Source organism: Molossus molossus, unplaced genomic scaffold, assembly GCF_014108415.1.
Source record: "Molossus molossus isolate mMolMol1 unplaced genomic scaffold, mMolMol1.p scaffold_m16_p_10, whole genome shotgun sequence".
Classification (NCBI taxonomy): domain Eukaryota; kingdom Metazoa; phylum Chordata; class Mammalia; order Chiroptera; family Molossidae; genus Molossus; species Molossus molossus.
This window is the reverse complement of record NW_023425345.1, coordinates 78735773-78752648: the sequence shown is the minus strand read 5'-3', so window position 1 is coordinate 78752648 and position 16876 is coordinate 78735773. Positions and strand designations below refer to the sequence as shown.

Sequence of the window (16876 nt, the reverse complement as noted above, 5' to 3'; positions counted from 1 at the left end):
CACCTGTCTGCCAGGCCTGGGCACGGGCCCAGGGTCACGCTCACACTGGGGCTCCCGTCAGTTGACTATTTTGGGCTCTTGCTGACCTGGGCCAAAGTCAGGCTTCAGCCAAGAGGGCCCTGAGGCAGCTCCCCCTGTCCCCAGAGGCCAGCTCTGGTTTCTGCTATATAAACAGAGGAGGACATGCTGGCTGGGAGACAGCTCCACGTCCTGAGCCGCTCAGCTGGTACACAGCTTCGGCCGGGCAGGACAAGCTGACTGGGTAGTCACGTCTCTTCCCTCAGGGCTCCCTGAAGCTGCTGGGAAGAGCCCCCAACCAGCCTGGGACTGTCCCTCAGCACAGCTGTCCAGGATCTCAAAGCAGCTCATGAAGAGGAAGCCGGTGAGTTTTAGCAATGGGAAACTGAGGCATGAGAGCTGGGTTATTTGGATCTTGTTCCATTGAGACTGTCTGCTTTGTGGTTTCTGTAGCCTCGAGAGGAGTCGGGGAGGAGGAGGGAGCAAGGGTGGCCGACATCCCAAGGAATGAGAGTAAGGGCTTGACTGCAGTTGGATGATGGGAGTTGGACTTGGGAACACTTTGTGATTGAGACCAGGAGACATGACGCCATCTCTCTCCTTCCTCGGAGATTTCCAACAGGGTCTTGAGCCTTTTCTTCTGTCGCCTGGGTCTGGACAAGGCACTGGTGTGCTCGGGCCGGAGAGGGACGCTGGAACAAGCTGGGCGTCCCTCGGGGTACTTCAGCATTGGCTCTTGAGTGGGGCCCCAGGGCCCCTCAGCTGGTTGGACTAGGAGGCAGACCCCTGGGCTTGGCTGCCCCTCACCCCTCACCCCTCACCCCGGCTGTGCTCTCCCTGCCTGGCTTCCCGGCTGGTTTCGGTGTCTGAGAAGCAGAGCTGGAGTGAGGTCTGGCAAGTCCGCCAGCCAGCTTGCCACAGACATGCTCGCCAGGCCCCAGGCCAGGGCTTCGGCCCAGCGTGGAATAAGTGGCAGCTCCTCGCGTGGGAGGCGCTGGTGCTCTCCTTCTCAGTTCCCGAAAAAAAAAAAAAAAACAACCTTTTTCCCTTTCTGAACGTGAGTCTCTAAACGAATCCAGAGCCTGTGACTAAAAATACTTTAACAATAGGAAAATGCATCAGTCTTTCCGGCTGAGGCTCATTATCGGAGGGATTTTATTTTGGAATTTGAAATTTTGCCCAAGGTGGCTGGGTGGAGACCCTGGCAGGGGCAGGAGAATTCGGTGGGCGTGGGTGCTCTGCAGGGTGGGGGGAGACCCTCCAGGGGTGGAGGAGGGAACTGCTGGCCAGGAGCTGGGCAGACGGAGGGGCACAGAAGGGATTTGAGGAGGGTGCCAGTGAAGTGTGGGCTGACCTTTTCCAAGGGAACTTCATGATCTTGTCTGCGTTTCCCAGCTCTGGCTGTTCTTCCTGAAGTCTAATCTTACTGCTCTGTGCTGTATGTTCGTTCCTTTTGGACTGAGAGGGCAGTGGGGATCAAGAAATCACTGGACTGCAGATGACCTGTGTGGAGAGAGGCCTGCCTTTCTTAATTAACTAGATTTCTTCAGAGTGTGAAGCACTTGCTGCACAGAGTCTGGAATTTTCTGGTGCTGGGTGGAGCCACAGCTCTGGGCACACTCTCATTTCCTTCCACTCAAACTCTGGAAGGGGAGAGGTAGGGACGAGTTACTGTTTTCCTCTGGTTCTTAAAGAAAGGGGGTGCCAGCTCCCCAGTTGAGCTGAGCACCCTCTGTCTGTGCCCTTTCCCTGCCTGCCGTGGGGTCCTGCTGCAGGCCCCTAGAGTCGCAGCGCAGACGTGCTCTGTTTCTCTTAGCAGACTGAATTCTCACAGCACTGGGACTGTGATGCTGTCTGCATTGGACAGGTGAGGAAACAGTGTGCAGAGAGGACAGGGGACTGGCCCCTGGTCACAGGTGCCTCTGAGAGCACCTCCATCTTTTGCCCCTGCCAGGGGCTGGGGTGAGAGGTGGGGGGCAGTGGCTCACCTGCCCGCACCCTTGGGAGCCTGCTTTCAGGGAGATGACGACATGTGTGGTCATGGCAGGGCCTGGGCCAGGGCCAGGGGAGCAGAGCTGCCAGCCTGGACCTCACTGTGATCTTCAGTTCTCAGAGCTGTCCATGGGAAGCCCCGTGGGGCAGTAGGCAGTGTGTCCCTGCCCCCAGCACAAATCCCCCTGCCCACCGCCAGGGCAGGAAAAGGAAGTGGCCAGGTCAGGGCAGGCATAGGTCCTGGGGCTGAGGAGGGGAAGGTCCCTGGCCACTTCTCAGAGAAAGGAGGCAAAGCTCACTCCCTCTACCCACCCTGAAGGAAGGGTGTGGAGGCCCGTGGGTGGGGATGGTCTCGGTGAAAGTAGGGCAAGTTCCTGCCCTCTGCTCAGCAGCGGAGGGGGCCACCTCGAGGCTAGGGGACAGCATGGGAAAGGGGTGCGTAGTTCCACTTCCTCCATCCCTTATTCACCCCCAAACCACGCCCTCCCTCTTGCCTGGGGAACCACTGGCTGCCTATTTGGGGTGGCCCTGGGCTACTTACTGTTGAGGATGCATGAGGGGTCCCCTTGCCAGGTTGGAGGAGACAGGGCCTTGCCCTCAGGTTCACACATTGGTGGGGGAGGGATGTAGCTGAACACATGATAAGTCCCCAAAGATGTGACTAGGAGGGGCAAGGGCCTAGTGCGTTGTTCAGCAAACATAGTGTGTTGATAGAAAACATACTGTGTGAGGACTTCTTTCTGATGTCAGATATCATGGCCTCTCCTCACTGTAGTAGTGTTCTGAGTGTGTCCATAGAACAAGTACATAATGAGAAATAGCCACTGTTTGTGATTTTAGGAACACACACTTAAATGAGTTTGTACGCAGTAAATTCCAGCGGCATCTGTACCATTTGCATATAGATATTGATTTCATTGAGGCATGGGTATTTTTTATTTTATGTTAATCCTCATCCAAGGATATTTTTTCCATTGATTCTTAAAAAGAGTAGAAGGGAGGGAGGGAGAGAGAGAAAAAAAAGAAGCATTGATGTGAGAGAGACACATCGATTGGTTGCCTCTTGCACACACCGCGATCGGAATGGGGATCGAACCTGCAACCCAGGTACATGCCCTTGACTGGGAATTAAACCCAAGACCCTTTGATCCATGGGCTAACACTCTAACCACTGAGCAACACTGGCCAGGGTGAGGTGTGGCTACTTTTAATTAAACTTATTTTTGAAAATATAACATATGTACCGATAAGTGTGCAAATGAGTTGTGATATTTTAAGAGTGTAGTTTGATGGCTTTTCCAGAGTGAACAGAGTCACCTAGGTGACCATGTCCAGATTGAACTAGAATGTTTCCAGTCCCTCCAAAGGCCCCTCATGGGCACTGCTGTTTTCAATTTATGGGCCATGCTTGTGTGTACCTGGTTCTGTGGTGCCCTTATAAGAAACAAGGGGGCAATGGGTCCAAGACAAAGCTGAGGATTAGGGTACCTGCGTTTGAATCCTGCTCCGAAGCCTCCATCTCTTCATTTATAAAATGCAGGTCAGAATTCAAACCTGGAAGGCTGGGGAGAGGGTTAAGTGTAAGAATCCACATGAAGTGCCCTGGGCTGACCCTTGATTGGTATTCCCCATGTCCCCAAACCCCAGCGAGGAGGTGCTTATTATTGAGCTGGGCTGATCCAGGGGGTGACACGTGCACTGAGGTCTTTCTTGGAGGATCAGCAGGGTTAGAGCAGAAGGAAGAGGGGCAATGTGCCCAAGTGGTGGTGGGAAGGTTTAGCCCGAAGTCCTTCTATAGGGGCAGTGGGGAGGCGGGAGAGTTATGAGAGCAGATTGGTGGGCTGGGCCTGCTGCAGGAGTCTGACGTGAGTGGCTGTCTTGTCTCCAGTATGACATCTTCCATCCCTGCCCTTCCTGTGCTGTCATGGCCCTTCCTTACCTCTGGTTCTCCCCTTCAGTTTTGGATACCTCTCCCATCATTACCTGCTTCATCATTGCTTATACCCCCACCCCCTGCCGGAGCTGTTTTTGTTCTTGAAGGCTGGACTTCTTGAGGGGGGAGAATCTTTTAGGAGTCTTTGTGTAGCCTGGGACCAGCTTATACTCTAGACCTCCCAAAGTCTGCATCAGGTATGCTTTTCCCCACAGTCCTACCTTAGCCAGATGCCCCCTCCCCCTTCAGAGCCCTATCCCACCCTCGCTGGAGGGCCTCTGGCCAACAGGGATGAGACCCGGGGTTCCCAAGCCCCTCTCACCTCTCTCCCCTTTGTCTTCAGCCAGCTGCTCCACATGGGTGCCCAATGGGTGGTCCTGGCTGTGCTCCCACAAAGGGACTCTGCCCCTTTCTCCATTTTCAGAGTGTAGTGTGTTCAGACCTCCCAGCACCCCCCACCTCCACACGCATGGCCACGTGGCAAGTGCAGTTGCCTCCACTCCCCTCTGCAAGACTGCAGCCCCCAAACCTGCAGCAGCAGGGGAAGGTGGGGCTCGGGCTGCAGACATACATCTGGAGGCTGGTGCTGAGATGCAGAGATTTAGGTCAGGGCCCTGGACAGCTTCTCAACACACTTGAGTTCCCTGGGACTCCTGGGTGGGCCTCCCCACTCCCCATGGGAGAGTAGGGATGGTCTGTGCTGCTTTTTACAGATGGAAAGTGGTGGGGAGGAAGGCAGGTGCTCGGGCCCAGCTCTCAAAGAACTGTTAAGGCTGGGCTTGAGCACACACAGCTAATACACCTGTTTGGCTGGTGGGGGATGGAGGCAAGAATGCTGATCTGGCAAATCTTCTTTTGCTGACATATTAAAATTATTTTTATGTTTTGAGGAAGGTCCGGTTGGGTGGAAGGAGGCGTCCCAGGGTGGGGTGAGGGCTGGGTGGCAAGCCTAGTTCCACCAGCCCAGGCTTTCTGTGTGCACTGGAGCAGGGTACAGATCCTCTGGGAGCCCTTGGGTCCTAATCTGCAAAATGAGAGGACATGAATTATATCAGTGGTTCAAACCTTTTTTTTTTTTTTTTTAAAGCTGAATCCTTTTTTTCTTAAGCAAAATCTTATGCAAAAGCCCAAGATAAAGAAAAACTTTGGCTTAAGTGGCATGGGGATCCTGCATGGGTCCCAATGGCATTATCCTGCTCATGCTGACCTTTACTCAGGTGGCCTTGAAGGGTCTTGGAAGATGGTTTGGGAAAGGCCAGAGCTCTCTGAAGACTGGTCCACGCTGAGACTGTGCTGTAGTGGAGGCGTTCTGGCAGGCCCTGCCCGGATCACTGAACGGGATTGGGGCTACCTGAAGACTGCTTCATCTGGGTGGGCGGTGGGGTTTGGGAAGTGGAGACAGGCTGGTTAAGGGGCAGTTTTCGGATTTGGGCAAGAAAAAGGGGAGGTCGCTGGCCTCACTCATCTGGTCTGCTGCTGCTTTGTTCAGGTACACAGTGAGGCATGCCTGTGGCGGCAGTAGGAACTGGGGGTCCGAGAGATGTACCAAAATATAATTTTAGGAAAAAAATGAAAAGCTGCATATGGGGCATCAGGAGCAGAGATGGGGTGATGGGCAGGAAGTGCACAGATGACAAGCACTGCCTAGAACAGTTGAAGTTCCAGGTGCTGGCAGGACCTTAAAGTGGGCAGAAGTGGGGGCTGGAGACAAGGGTGTGGGGAAACTGAGGTGGAGATGAGGGTGGAGGTGAGGAGCAGGAAGTGCCTTAAGGGTAGAGGGGATTGCTGTAGGATGACACGATGAGTGAGTAGGGTCCATGGGTGCAGGCTCAGTGGAAGTGAAACTCTTCATGTTGACTTGCAGGGGAGAAGGGGGCTGGCTGGGGCCCCAGTCTCCCCCCCCCTTTCTCTCTCTCTCTTCTTTATGAATATGGGCCCTTCCTTTCTCTCTTACCTAGCAGGTGAGGGCTCCCCAGGCTAGGAGAAGAACGGGGGTGGAGGGGCGACAGCCAAACCAGGGAAGGTTCCAGGTGACTGCAGCCTGGTCTGTGCCCTGAGATATCCCTGGAAGGCGCTTCCTGCTCCTATAGAGCTACTCTTTCCACAGGTGTTGGAGGTGAGGTGGGAGTGTGGGAAATCCCTTGTTAGGGACAGAGGAAGGCGAGAAATGATCCTCTGGAGATGCAGTCAGTGGCCCTGGATTGCACCCCCGGGGGCCACCACCTTTCTGTGTGACCTTGAGCAAGCCATATTTCTGAGCCCGTTTATTTATAAAATGGGGAAGAGCCTGCACAAATTCGAAAAGATTTCTCAGGCTCCACCCGATTCTGAAATTCGGTGATTTCCCACTAGAGTTCGCTCAACCTGGAAGGGATTGTGGAGGGGGTGAGAAATGAAGTTCAGCGGGTGGAGTAGAGCCCACGGGCCCCTCTTCGGCCTGGCAAACCCCTGCTCTCGGGAAAGCAGTTGGCATAGGAAATTGGGGGAAGCGAATAAGGCTCTGACTGAGCCTTGGGGCAACCTGTCAGCCCGACCCTGCTGGGGAGACTGCGGGGGAAGGCTGGTCAAGTGCACAGGGCTGAGGCGGGGGGCGCAGGTCCCTCGGGTGTGTCCCTGGGTTGCCCGCCTCGGTCCCAGGCCTCCCGGAAGGACTTGTGAGGGTGCAAGGCAGAGCGGGCCGAGGGAGCTGGAGGGAGCGGGCGCGGTCGGGGCTCCCGGGAGCAGCTGAAGGGTGAGGAGATCCTCGTTGGGGAAGCCCTGCGGCCACAGCTCTAGAGCGCCCTCTCCTCCGGTTCTGGCTCTCCGGGCCGGTTATTTCGGATCTGGGGACCACGGGCCGGGTCTCGGGTCCCGCGGGGGGAGCCTCGGGAGTCCACGAGCTGCTATTTTTAGCTGGCGAGGCAGGCGCGAGGAGACTATTTATAGATCAAACAGTCCGCGCTCCCTGCGTCAATGGAACCCCGCGTGCGTCACCCGCGCAGACATTCCAGGCCCCCCTCTTGCTCCGCCCCCTCGGGCTCCCCGGCCCGCGCCGCCTCTCGCCGGAACCGCCCCGCCCCCCGCGCCCTTGTATGGCCAGGGCTCGCCGGCCGTGCGTCAGAGGCGCCCCCGCCCCTCTCCGTGCGCCACGGAGCGCTTAAGAGGAGGGTTGGCTGCGCCGGGGAGCCCCAGTGGCAGAGGCTGCGAAAGTTGGGGGAGTGTGCAGGACCGCAGGAGCGCACTCCGGACCAGGCTTCGACTCGGGGCGCTGGTCTCGGGCTGGGGGAGCAGAAGCCGGCCGGGTAGGTACTCCCACCGGGAGCGTGAAGCTTATCAGAGCTCTCTGTTCTGGGTTTTCAGGATGTTGCATGGAGATGTGTGTACGCGCGAGTAGAAAGGATGTTGTAAGGTCATCATGCAGGAGGACGGGTGTAGGGTGCAACTCTGGCGTTGGTGCAGAGCGATTGGAACGGGACGAGGACCCGGATTGGGCTAGAGTCTACTTGGTGCAGGGGTAACGGGGGTGGGGGAGTGTCAGCGCAAGGTGGAAGCCTCAGGGGCTTAGGGTTGGCGCCAGGAGTCAGGACCTGTCCAGTAGGAAGCTGGTTGTAGTTCAGTCTCCCAGAGGTGCTCTGGACTGAGGTCCTGATGGGGTTCTCAGTACAGTGTGGGAAAAGGTTCATAGAACTTCAGTAGCTGAGATCCATCCGGCTCCTACTGGGATTGGATTTCCAAAAGGGTCTCCTTCCTTCCAGCTTGTCAGCCCCCTCCCTGTGCTCCTAGTAGTTTTCTTAACACTTTAGAGGCTAGGACTTCGTTTTCAGGGATACAGCCAGAAGTTTCTGCTTGAACTATGTTAGGAGACCTCTGGGTTGCCCAAGGAAATGGCCAGCACTGGTGACTGAACAGTGGAGGGGGTGCTGCTGGAATAAACGAGTCTTCTTGGGACAGGAGCAGGATCTCTGGAAGAACAAGGAAGATTGTTTTAGCTGTAGCGGATCCTCTGTGTGTGTGTGTGTGTGTGTGTGTGTGTGTGATGTGGAAACCCTGGTCCCTGGGGATCTTGGATGTCAGTTGCTAATGTTGGAGTCTCTGGTGTGGTACTATCTGGAGGATACCCCACATCTCTACCCCCATAGTCCTTGTAGAATCTTACAGGTAAGGTGCAGCCCGAGGCGGGTTCAGCATAACAGGTGCAAGCCACACTGTTGCCAGGACCTGCCTGAAGCCGGATTCTCCCCCTCCCTCCTTCAACCCCGCCTCTTCCTCCTCCCTCCCTGTGGGACTGTGCTGTCGTCCCCACCCCCCTGTGGGTCCGTATCTTGTGCCATTAAGTACCTGCATGGGGGTGGGGGTATAGGTTGGTGGGGGTTGATCCGGATGTGGGACGCCCAAGTGGAGAAACAGGATTTGAATAAAGCTGGAACGCCCAGCCCTTCGTGGCTGCGCCTCTCCTCCACCCCAAACCCATCCCTGCCCAGGCTCTCCTAGTGTAGGCAGACGTGGCCACCCTTATCGCTCACAGGTGCTGTGTGCCTGTGCACAGGTGCCACTGGGTGGGTGGGGCCAGAGCTTCCAGGGGCTCTATTGTCTGGGTCGGTTGTGGGAGTGTTAAGTTAGGGGTGGTGCTGCCCTGTCTAGGGCCCATGGAGGTGGGAGAAAGGCTAGCAGCAGAGGAGTCCTTGGGCTCTTGGCCAGGAGGTGGTGCCAGCCTTTGCCCCTTCCCGCTATCCCCCTTGATTATGGTGCTCTCTTCCAGCTTGCTCTCCTGCCCACTTTCCCTCCCTGACTGCTGAGGCCAGAGCCCAGGCATGGAGGTTATGACCAATCTGGGAACTTAAGGATCCCCCTGAATGATGCTATCTCTGCTCCTTGTGGCTGCTTAGGATTGGGGGAATAATCCCCTTTGTCTGAGCTTCTGAAGTTTTCAGAGCACAGACACTCTTTGGTAGAGGGACCCAGACAGGGAGGATGTCTTCCACCCTCCCCCCAGCAGGCTCCTTCTCCCTGCATAGCCACCTCAAGTCTTCTGGTGGGCCCCGAGAGTTCTCTTAGAAAAATCACAGACAAAAATGCTTTGGGGGTAGCAGAGAAATTCCTCTTAGGGGCTGTCCATTCTCCTGGATGTCCAGGGGGCTGTTCTCTCTCCTGCCTCCCCTCGGCCTCTCTTCAGCATATGGCCTTTGAAGGTCTGGAGCCAAGTTACCCAATCCACTGGGGAGCTGGGGCCTGGGTGAGGAGGCCTGGGCTCTCTTCCTCTTTGCCTCTGGGAGAATCCTAGGCAAGTGCAGAGTGGGTACCCATTCCCAGATGGCAGGACCAGGGTGCATGTGGGATCTGCAGCCTTCGCTCAGTATGTAGGGCAGGGATAGGAGACAGGTTCATGGCTGCTTAAGCCTCCCTCTTAGGCAGTGGGTACTTCAATCCCAGCTCCTCTTCCATTTGCAGGATGTCCTTTCTCTCAGCACTGTGGGGAGAGACGAAGGGGTTTGCAGAGGCTGGGCGGTGCCTGGGAATATTCCCAGAAGTGCCAGATTGGAGAAATAACATATCTGTTCCTGGGGACTGGGCTAAGGCTGAGCCTGGCTGCCTCTCCCACCCACCCTTCTCCCAGCCCCCACCCGTGCCTTACCCAGTGAGGGAGGGCAGGGCGCTGGAGGAACACAGCTTCCCCCTGTTCCAGCAGAGAAATTCTGGCTGGATGCCTTCCCAAGGGTTCCCAGGCTGACTGGGTGTGGCTGGCCTTCCGAGTGAGACCACTCTTGCTGGGCCTTTGCTTGGGGGCTTTTTGTGACAAGGAAGTCGAGATGGTACTCTGGCTGGGGGCCAGGACTCCTGGGTCTGTGGTGGGCTATGACCCTAACACTCAGGATCCCATGCCTGGCTGGTATTCCTGCCACATGGCCGCTCAGGGGTCTGTGCTTGGAGGTCAGGCTTTAGGCTTCTCTCACTGACTCCTCACCTTGGTGTCTTCTCTCTCCAGAATGCCCTGTATCCAAGCCCAATATGGGACACCAGCACCAAGCCCAGGACCCCGTGACCACCTGGCAAGCGACCCCCTGACCCCCGAGCTCAGCAAGCCCATCATGGACCTGGCCAGCCCAGATGCAGCTCCCACTGCCCCTACGGCCCTGCCCAGCTTCAGCACCTTCATGGATGGCTACACAGGGGAGTTTGACACCTTCCTCTACCAGCTGCCTGGAACAGCCCAGCCATCCTCCTCAGCCTCCTCCTCGGCCTCCTCCACATCGTCATCCTCAGCCACCTCCCCTGCCTCTGCTTCTTTCAAGTTTGAGGACTTCCAGGTGTATGGCTGCTACCCCGGCGCCCTGAGCGGCCCGCTAGACGAGACCTTGTCCTCCAGCGGCTCCGACTACTATGGCAGTCCCTGCTCAGCCCCGTCACCGCCCACGCCCGGCCTTCAGCCACCCCAGCTCTCTCCCTGGGACAGCTCCTTTGGCCCCTTCTCACCCAACCAGACTTACGAAAGCCTGCGGGCATGGACAGAGCAGCTGCCCAAGGCTCCTGGGCCGCCCCAGCCGCCCGCCTTCTTTTCCTTCAGCACCCCCGCTGGCCCCAGCCCCAGCCTGGCCCAGAGTCCCCTGAAGCTGTTCCCCTCACAGGCCACCCACCAGCTGGTGGAGGGAGAGAGCTATTCCATGCCAACGACTTTCCCAGGCCTGGTGCCTACTTCTCCACACCTTGATGGCCCAGGGATGCTGAATGTGCCTGTGACCTCAGCCAAGTCCCGGAGTGGGGCCCCCGGTGCAAGCGAGGGCCGCTGCGCCGTATGCGGGGACAATGCTTCATGCCAGCATTACGGCGTCCGCACGTGTGAGGGCTGCAAGGGCTTCTTCAAGGTACTAGGCTGCCCTGGGTGTGGCTTTTTATGACCAGTGGGAACAGGTTGATCTCTCACCCCAGTGGGGTCTGTGGTGGCCTCCCATGGGTTCTCCCAGTTAGTCTGGCTTTTCAGGAAGGGGTAACCCGTCCCAGTAGGTCCCCAGGAGATAGCAGGGGCTGGGACCTTTCATGTACTGGGGCATGCACGGCCGGCCAGTGGGACTGCAGTGTGATGGAGAGAGGTGTGAGACATGGGCAGAGGGCTGGGCGCAGGGGTACCCAGGAGGGTATGTTCTAATGGTCAGCCTCTGGTTTTCCTCTGCCCGTCCTCCCAGTCAAGGCTCTGGTGGGAAGGGGGCCCCGGGCGCTTGTGTTCCTGGCACAAGATGAAAGGAAGAGGGCTTGGTGCTCTAGGGCTGGGGGTGGACTTGGGAACAGGCTGTGTGTTTGTCCCAGCTCTGGGTGCCTGCTTAGCTTCCCGTCACCACCCCCCTCCACCCCTCCTCGGCCCTCTCTAGTCTGCCCCGAGGAAGGGACAGGAGGATGCAGGCACATGAGAAGTACAGGTGTCTGGGCTGCAGGGAGTCCCTAGCCCCCAGTCTGGCGACCTGGGGGTCTTCCTCCTGATGTAGAAACCTTCCCCAATGTCCCCAAGACTTTTTCTTTCTTCCCCCACCCTTCCACCTCTCCCTCCCCTGCCACCCAAATGTTAGAAAAATAGCTGTGAACAGAGAGTGCTTTTGTCTACGATGGCAGCAGGATCTGGACGGTCCCCTCCCCGGGCTCCCCCTCCCCACACGCTCTGACAGCCTGTTCCGTGTTGTCCCCTCTCCAGCGCACAGTGCAAAAAAATGCCAAGTACATCTGCTTGGCTAACAAGGACTGCCCTGTGGACAAGAGGCGGCGGAACCGCTGCCAGTTCTGCCGCTTCCAGAAGTGCCTGGCTGTGGGCATGGTGAAGGAAGGTGGGTGGCTGGGGTAGGGCTGGCAGGGCAGAGGCTGGGCGGATGGGGCGGGGCAGGCAGAGCCCCCCAGGCGTCCATCCTGGTGGGCCGCCGGGGAGGGCACACCTGGACCATATTTCTCCCCCACCTCTGGTCCACCTGCCTTGCTTATGGGGGTGGTCCCTGTAGGGCCCCTGGGTCTCAGGGGCTCTAGATCCTTGGTGCTTCCCAGCACTGTTGTACACGGCCTGGGCTGAGAGGCCCTTTCCTGGGTCTCTTCCTCCCTTCCTCATCCCTGCCATTGCTTTGCAGTTGTCCGGACTGACAGCCTGAAGGGGCGGCGGGGGCGGCTCCCTTCAAAGCCCAGGCAGCCCCCCGATGCCTCCCCTGCCAATCTCCTCACCTCCCTGGTCCGGGCGCACCTGGACTCAGGGCCCAGCACAGCCAAACTGGACTACTCCAAGGTGAGCCCACCAGCCGCAGCCAGTGCCTTTGAGCGTGTTAGAAAAGGCCCCTCCCTAGTTGTTGGACAAATGGAAAAAAGAGGAGCCCCTGTGGGCTGACCAGATGGAAAAAATGTACCCCCTTGGGTGGGTGGGTGGCCAGTTAGAAAAATGTGCTCCTGGCAGCCTCTGCCCTGGTGAATATTGAGAATTGGCAGGCACGAGGTGGGCGGAATCTCAGTTCCTCTCTCACCCCCGGGATCTGGCCTCTGATGCATGATGTGACTGTACATGGTGGCCCTGGTCCGGGGCCCTGCGTGGGTGCTGACTCCACTGGACCGCCCCTAGTTCCAGGAGCTGGTGCTGCCCCACTTTGGGAAGGAGGATGCCAGGGACGTGCAGCAGTTCTACGACCTGCTCTCGGGGTCCCTGGAGGTCATCCGCAAGTGGGCCGAGAAGATCCCTGGCTTCGCAGAACTGTGCCCAGGCGACCAGGACCTGCTGCTAGAGTCAGCCTTCCTGGAGCTCTTCATCCTCCGCCTGGCCTACCGGTGAGCTGCCTGCTCTCTGCCCAGCCCCTCCCCTGCTGCCCTGCCCTGGAGCCCCACCGACCATCATCCGTGTCCCCACCTGCCAGGTCTAAGCCAGCGGAGGGGAAGCTCATCTTCTGCTCCGGCCTGGTGCTGCACCGGCTGCAGTGCACCCGAGGCTTCGGCGACTGGATCGATGGCATTCTGGCCTTCTCTCGGTCCCTGCACAGCTTGGTTGTCGATGTCCCCGCCTTCGCCTGCCTCTCTGCGCTTGTCCTCATCACAGGTGAGTGGCCTGTCCCGGAGGTTGGGGAGGGCTTGCGGGCCCTGGGTGGGCTAGCATCTGACACGTCCTAGGCCCTCACATTGTGAGGTGAGGGTGACGAGATGCAGAGAGGGGCAAGCACTTGCTCAGAGCAACACTGCTGCGAAGCTCAGGCCAGTTTGTGAATGATCCCAGGTCACCCAGTATCCAGACTGTGTAGGTATTGTGTGCGGCCTAGGGTTGTGTTTTCTTTTTTGTAATCCTCACCTGAGGATATTTTCCCATTGATTTTTAGATAGAGTGGGAGGGAGGGAGGAAGAGAGAGAGAGAGAGAGAGAGAGAGAGAAAGAGAGAAACATCTGCTCTAGAGAGACACATCAATTGGTTGCCTCCTCCACGTCCCCAACCAGGGCTGGGGCTCAAATCGCAACCCAGGTATGTGCCCTTGACCAGAATTGAACCTGCAACTCTTTGGTCCAAGGGCCGATGCTCTAACCGCTAACCCAAATTGGCCAGGGCTGTTTTTTTCTTTTTAAAGTCTTACTGAATTGCCTTGGCTGGTTTTGCTCAGCGGTTAGAGCGTCAGTCCGCGGCCCAGAGAGACGCGGGTTCGGTTCCCACTGAGGGCACGTACCTCGGTTGCAGTTTGGCCCCGGCCCCAGTTGGGGTTGTGTGGGTGGCAGCCAGTCAGTGTGTCTCTCTTACATCGATGTTTCTCTCTCTCTCTTCCTCCCTCTCTCCCTCCCGCTCTATCTGAAGATAAATGTAAAATAAAAAATGTCCTCAGGTGAGGATAAAAAATAGGTCTTACTGAATTATGTTGCATAATTGCACAAGTGATAAATTTTCCCAAACTAAGCATACTCATGTAGTGGCACCTAGATCAAGATGCAGACATGACCAGACCACCCAAAGTCCTCCTGGTGCCCCAAGGTGACTGCCAACCTGCCCTCTGACAGCATGGGTTACCTGTGCTTGTTGTGTGCTTTATGTAAATATAACTAGGCAGGATGGATTCTGGATGTGAAATGTGGAGGTTTTCATATTTCTCTGTTTTATTTGTTAAAGCACCAGAATCTGCCCCCATCCCATGTTACTTAAACCTCACAGGAGACCCGGCTACATAGGACAGAATCTGAGGCTCTGGGCCAGAGGCGGTGGGGGGGTCTGAGGCCAGCTTTCCCTGGAGGTGGCCTCTAGGACACCTCCGCTCAACTCCAGGGCTTCTTGAAATAGCTTGGGGAAAAAACACTGGCCTAGTGAAAAAAACTTGGCTAGGATTTTCTTTCTTTCTTGTGACCTTGGGCAAGTCATTTAACCTCTCGGCCTCAGTTTCTCCCTGGGAAGATGAGGATAATGAGTGTTACTGCCTTCCTAGACTTCTGAGGCTCAAAAATGGCCTCATGTGTGCATATGTGCTTTTGCAAGTACAGAGGAGTGTGAGGGACAGTCAGTGGCAACAGTTCCAGAGGCCTGGGGGAGGCCAGGTCTTGGAGGGGTCCGGTGCTCAGATGGGTGGTTAATCCCGTGCCCTCCTCACAGACCGACACGGGCTGCAGGAGCCTCGGCGGGTGGAGGAGCTGCAGAACCGCATTGCCAGCTGCCTGAAGGAGCACATCTCGGCTGTGGCGGGCGAGCCCCAGCCGGCCAGCTGCCTGTCACGCCTGCTGGGCAAGCTGCCCGAGCTACGGACCCTTTGCACCCAGGGCCTGCAGCGCATCTTCTACCTCAAGCTGGAGGACTTGGTGCCCCCTCCACCCATTGTCGACAAGATCTTTATGGAGACGCTGCCCTTCTGACCGCAGCCTGGGAACACGTGTGCACTGTGTATGCTCACTCCTGCACCACCCCACGTGCCTTGAGCTCATGGCCCTTGGATCCCCGGAGCACCACACCCTGCCTGGGCTGGCGCTGCAGACTGACTGGCCTCCTCACATGCTCTGGGAGGTCACCCCCTGGGGGAGGGGGATGCATTCATAGGGGAGACCCCTACTATTTGTCTTACCCTCCACCCCAGCCCTGCCCTCATGTTTTTGTAAGATAAGCCATTTTTAACACACACTGCTGTGCTGTAAATAAGCCAAATGCTGCTGTAAATACAGGAAGGAAGAGGTTGAGGTTCGGGGGAGGCGGTTGAGAGGGAGGGATGGGACCCACCAGCCTGGGCAAGCCTTTCCCAGCCTCTTCCTACTGGCCCTCTCTTCCCACCTCCGTCCACATGTACAGAAACTCACTCTAGGAGGAAGACAAATGACAGATTCTGACATTTATATTTGTGTATTTTCCTGGATTTATAGTATGTGACTTTTCTGATTAATATATTTAATATATTGAATAAAAAATAGACATGTAGCTGAAACTGATTTCCTGTCTCTCTCTGACCACCCCACTACCCCCCACAATTACGTAAGAGACAGGTGACTAGATGAATCTCCGTGTTACCAACCTGAGCTCACGGGCCTCCGTTTACTGCCATGATCTCACGTCTGGTGGACGGGGCCTGCCGTGGAGCCCACGGGGCAGGAAACAAGAGCGTGGCGGCCCTAACCTGGGGCAACGATCTCTGATCTGGCTTCCACATCTGTCCAACAGAAAGGGGCGTAGCCCGCCTCGTGCTGCTGCTGGAATTCGGGAGTGTGGGCGTGGTGCTTAGCACTGGCCGGGCACAGGGCAGCCCGGCGATGGCAGCAGCTGTTATTCAGTCTACGTTTTTTTCCATCCTCATCTTCAACATTCCTCCCCCACATGCCTCACACCCAGCAACGAGATCCAGGTTCCTGACAGGCCTTGACACCTTGGCAAGAGGATTGTTCTGAGGTCCCTACCTGGGCCCACGTGTCCCCGGGTAGGTTTTCCAACTCCCAAGTTCATCAGTTGCTTTATCAGCTGGCTTAAAATGCAGACTTCTAGACTCTACCTCAGAGACTTGGATGGGTGGCCCTGGCCGGGTACCTCAGTTGGTTAGAGCGTCATCCCGATACACCAAGGTTGCAGATTTGCTCTCCCCGCTGGGGGCACATACAAGAATCAACCAGTGAATGCATGAATAAGTGGAACAACAAATTGATGTTTCTCTCTCTCTTACTCTCTAAAAAAAAACAAAAACACCACAAACTGATTGGTGAAGGGTGGGGCCATGAATCCGAACTTTGACCAAGCACCCAGGTGCTTGTGAGGCAGGTGCTCTGAGGCCACTCTTTTGAGAAATGTGAATTTAGATCGACCCCAACCCGAGGCCCAAGGCCGCTGGCCAAGCAGCATCCAGCTCCCTTCCCAGCGCTCAGTGCCGGGCAGCCTCACAATTTCCTTCTCAGGACCCTGAAGGCAGCGCCCCTCACACCTGTTCCTTACAACCCATAGTTTCCCTGGCCCAGGACGACCTCCTGGATGAGTCCCCACCTCCCCTGGCCCCTGGCTGGATAAGGGCAGCTCCTGTTGGATGGAAATCAAACAGAATAGGGCTCTGCTCAGGAGTAGGACGGGTCACAGGCCTCCCCAGTGTGCCAGCCCGTCTGCAGGTCGCCAAGGGGCCCCAGCCACATGCCCTCACTTGGGTTCTGGAAAGACAGTCCAGCCCCAGGCCTCCTGAATCATCCACATGTAGGCGAGATGGGGAGCCCGGGGGTCTGGGCAGGGTGACGGCCACCCCCAGCAGTTTGTGGACTTCCAAGCATGTGTCCCTAGCACCCCAGCCAGAGCCCCCGAGTGAGCTTTTGTCGCAGCACCAGCACCTGGCAAGGCAAGAGGTGGGGTGTCAGATCTGCTTCTGTTTTCAGCTTGCCTTCAACTCCATGCTGCTCTCTGAGAAGCCCCTCTTCCTCACTGAGTCTCAGTTTCCCCATCTGATCAGTGGGGAGGTAGGTCTGGTGGCAGTGCTCTGGTTAGGAGCAGAGGTTGCTGGGGAATCTCCCGCCGGCTGGACTGAGTCC

General features: G+C 57.0%; 1 protein-coding gene across 2 annotated transcripts; it reads left to right on the top strand.

The window, feature by feature from the left end:
- Positions 1-239: 239 nt before the first annotated feature.
- NR4A1 (nuclear receptor subfamily 4 group A member 1) lies at positions 240-15303 on the top strand. 2 transcript variants are annotated; one of them, XM_036251673.1, is made up of 7 exons: positions 240-382; positions 9906-10782; positions 11601-11730; positions 12022-12173; positions 12501-12703; positions 12790-12968; positions 14490-15303. In XM_036251673.1, the coding sequence occupies exons 2-7, from the start codon at positions 9907-9909 to the stop codon at positions 14744-14746; spliced, it is 1797 nt and encodes a 598-aa protein (XP_036107566.1). In that variant the 5' UTR covers positions 240-382; position 9906; the 3' UTR covers positions 14747-15303. The 2 variants fall into 2 exon arrangements, with proteins under 2 accessions (XP_036107566.1, XP_036107565.1); XM_036251672.1 differs by lacking the exon at positions 240-382 and adding an exon at positions 7113-7224.
- The last annotated feature ends 1573 nt before the right edge of the window (positions 15304-16876 follow it).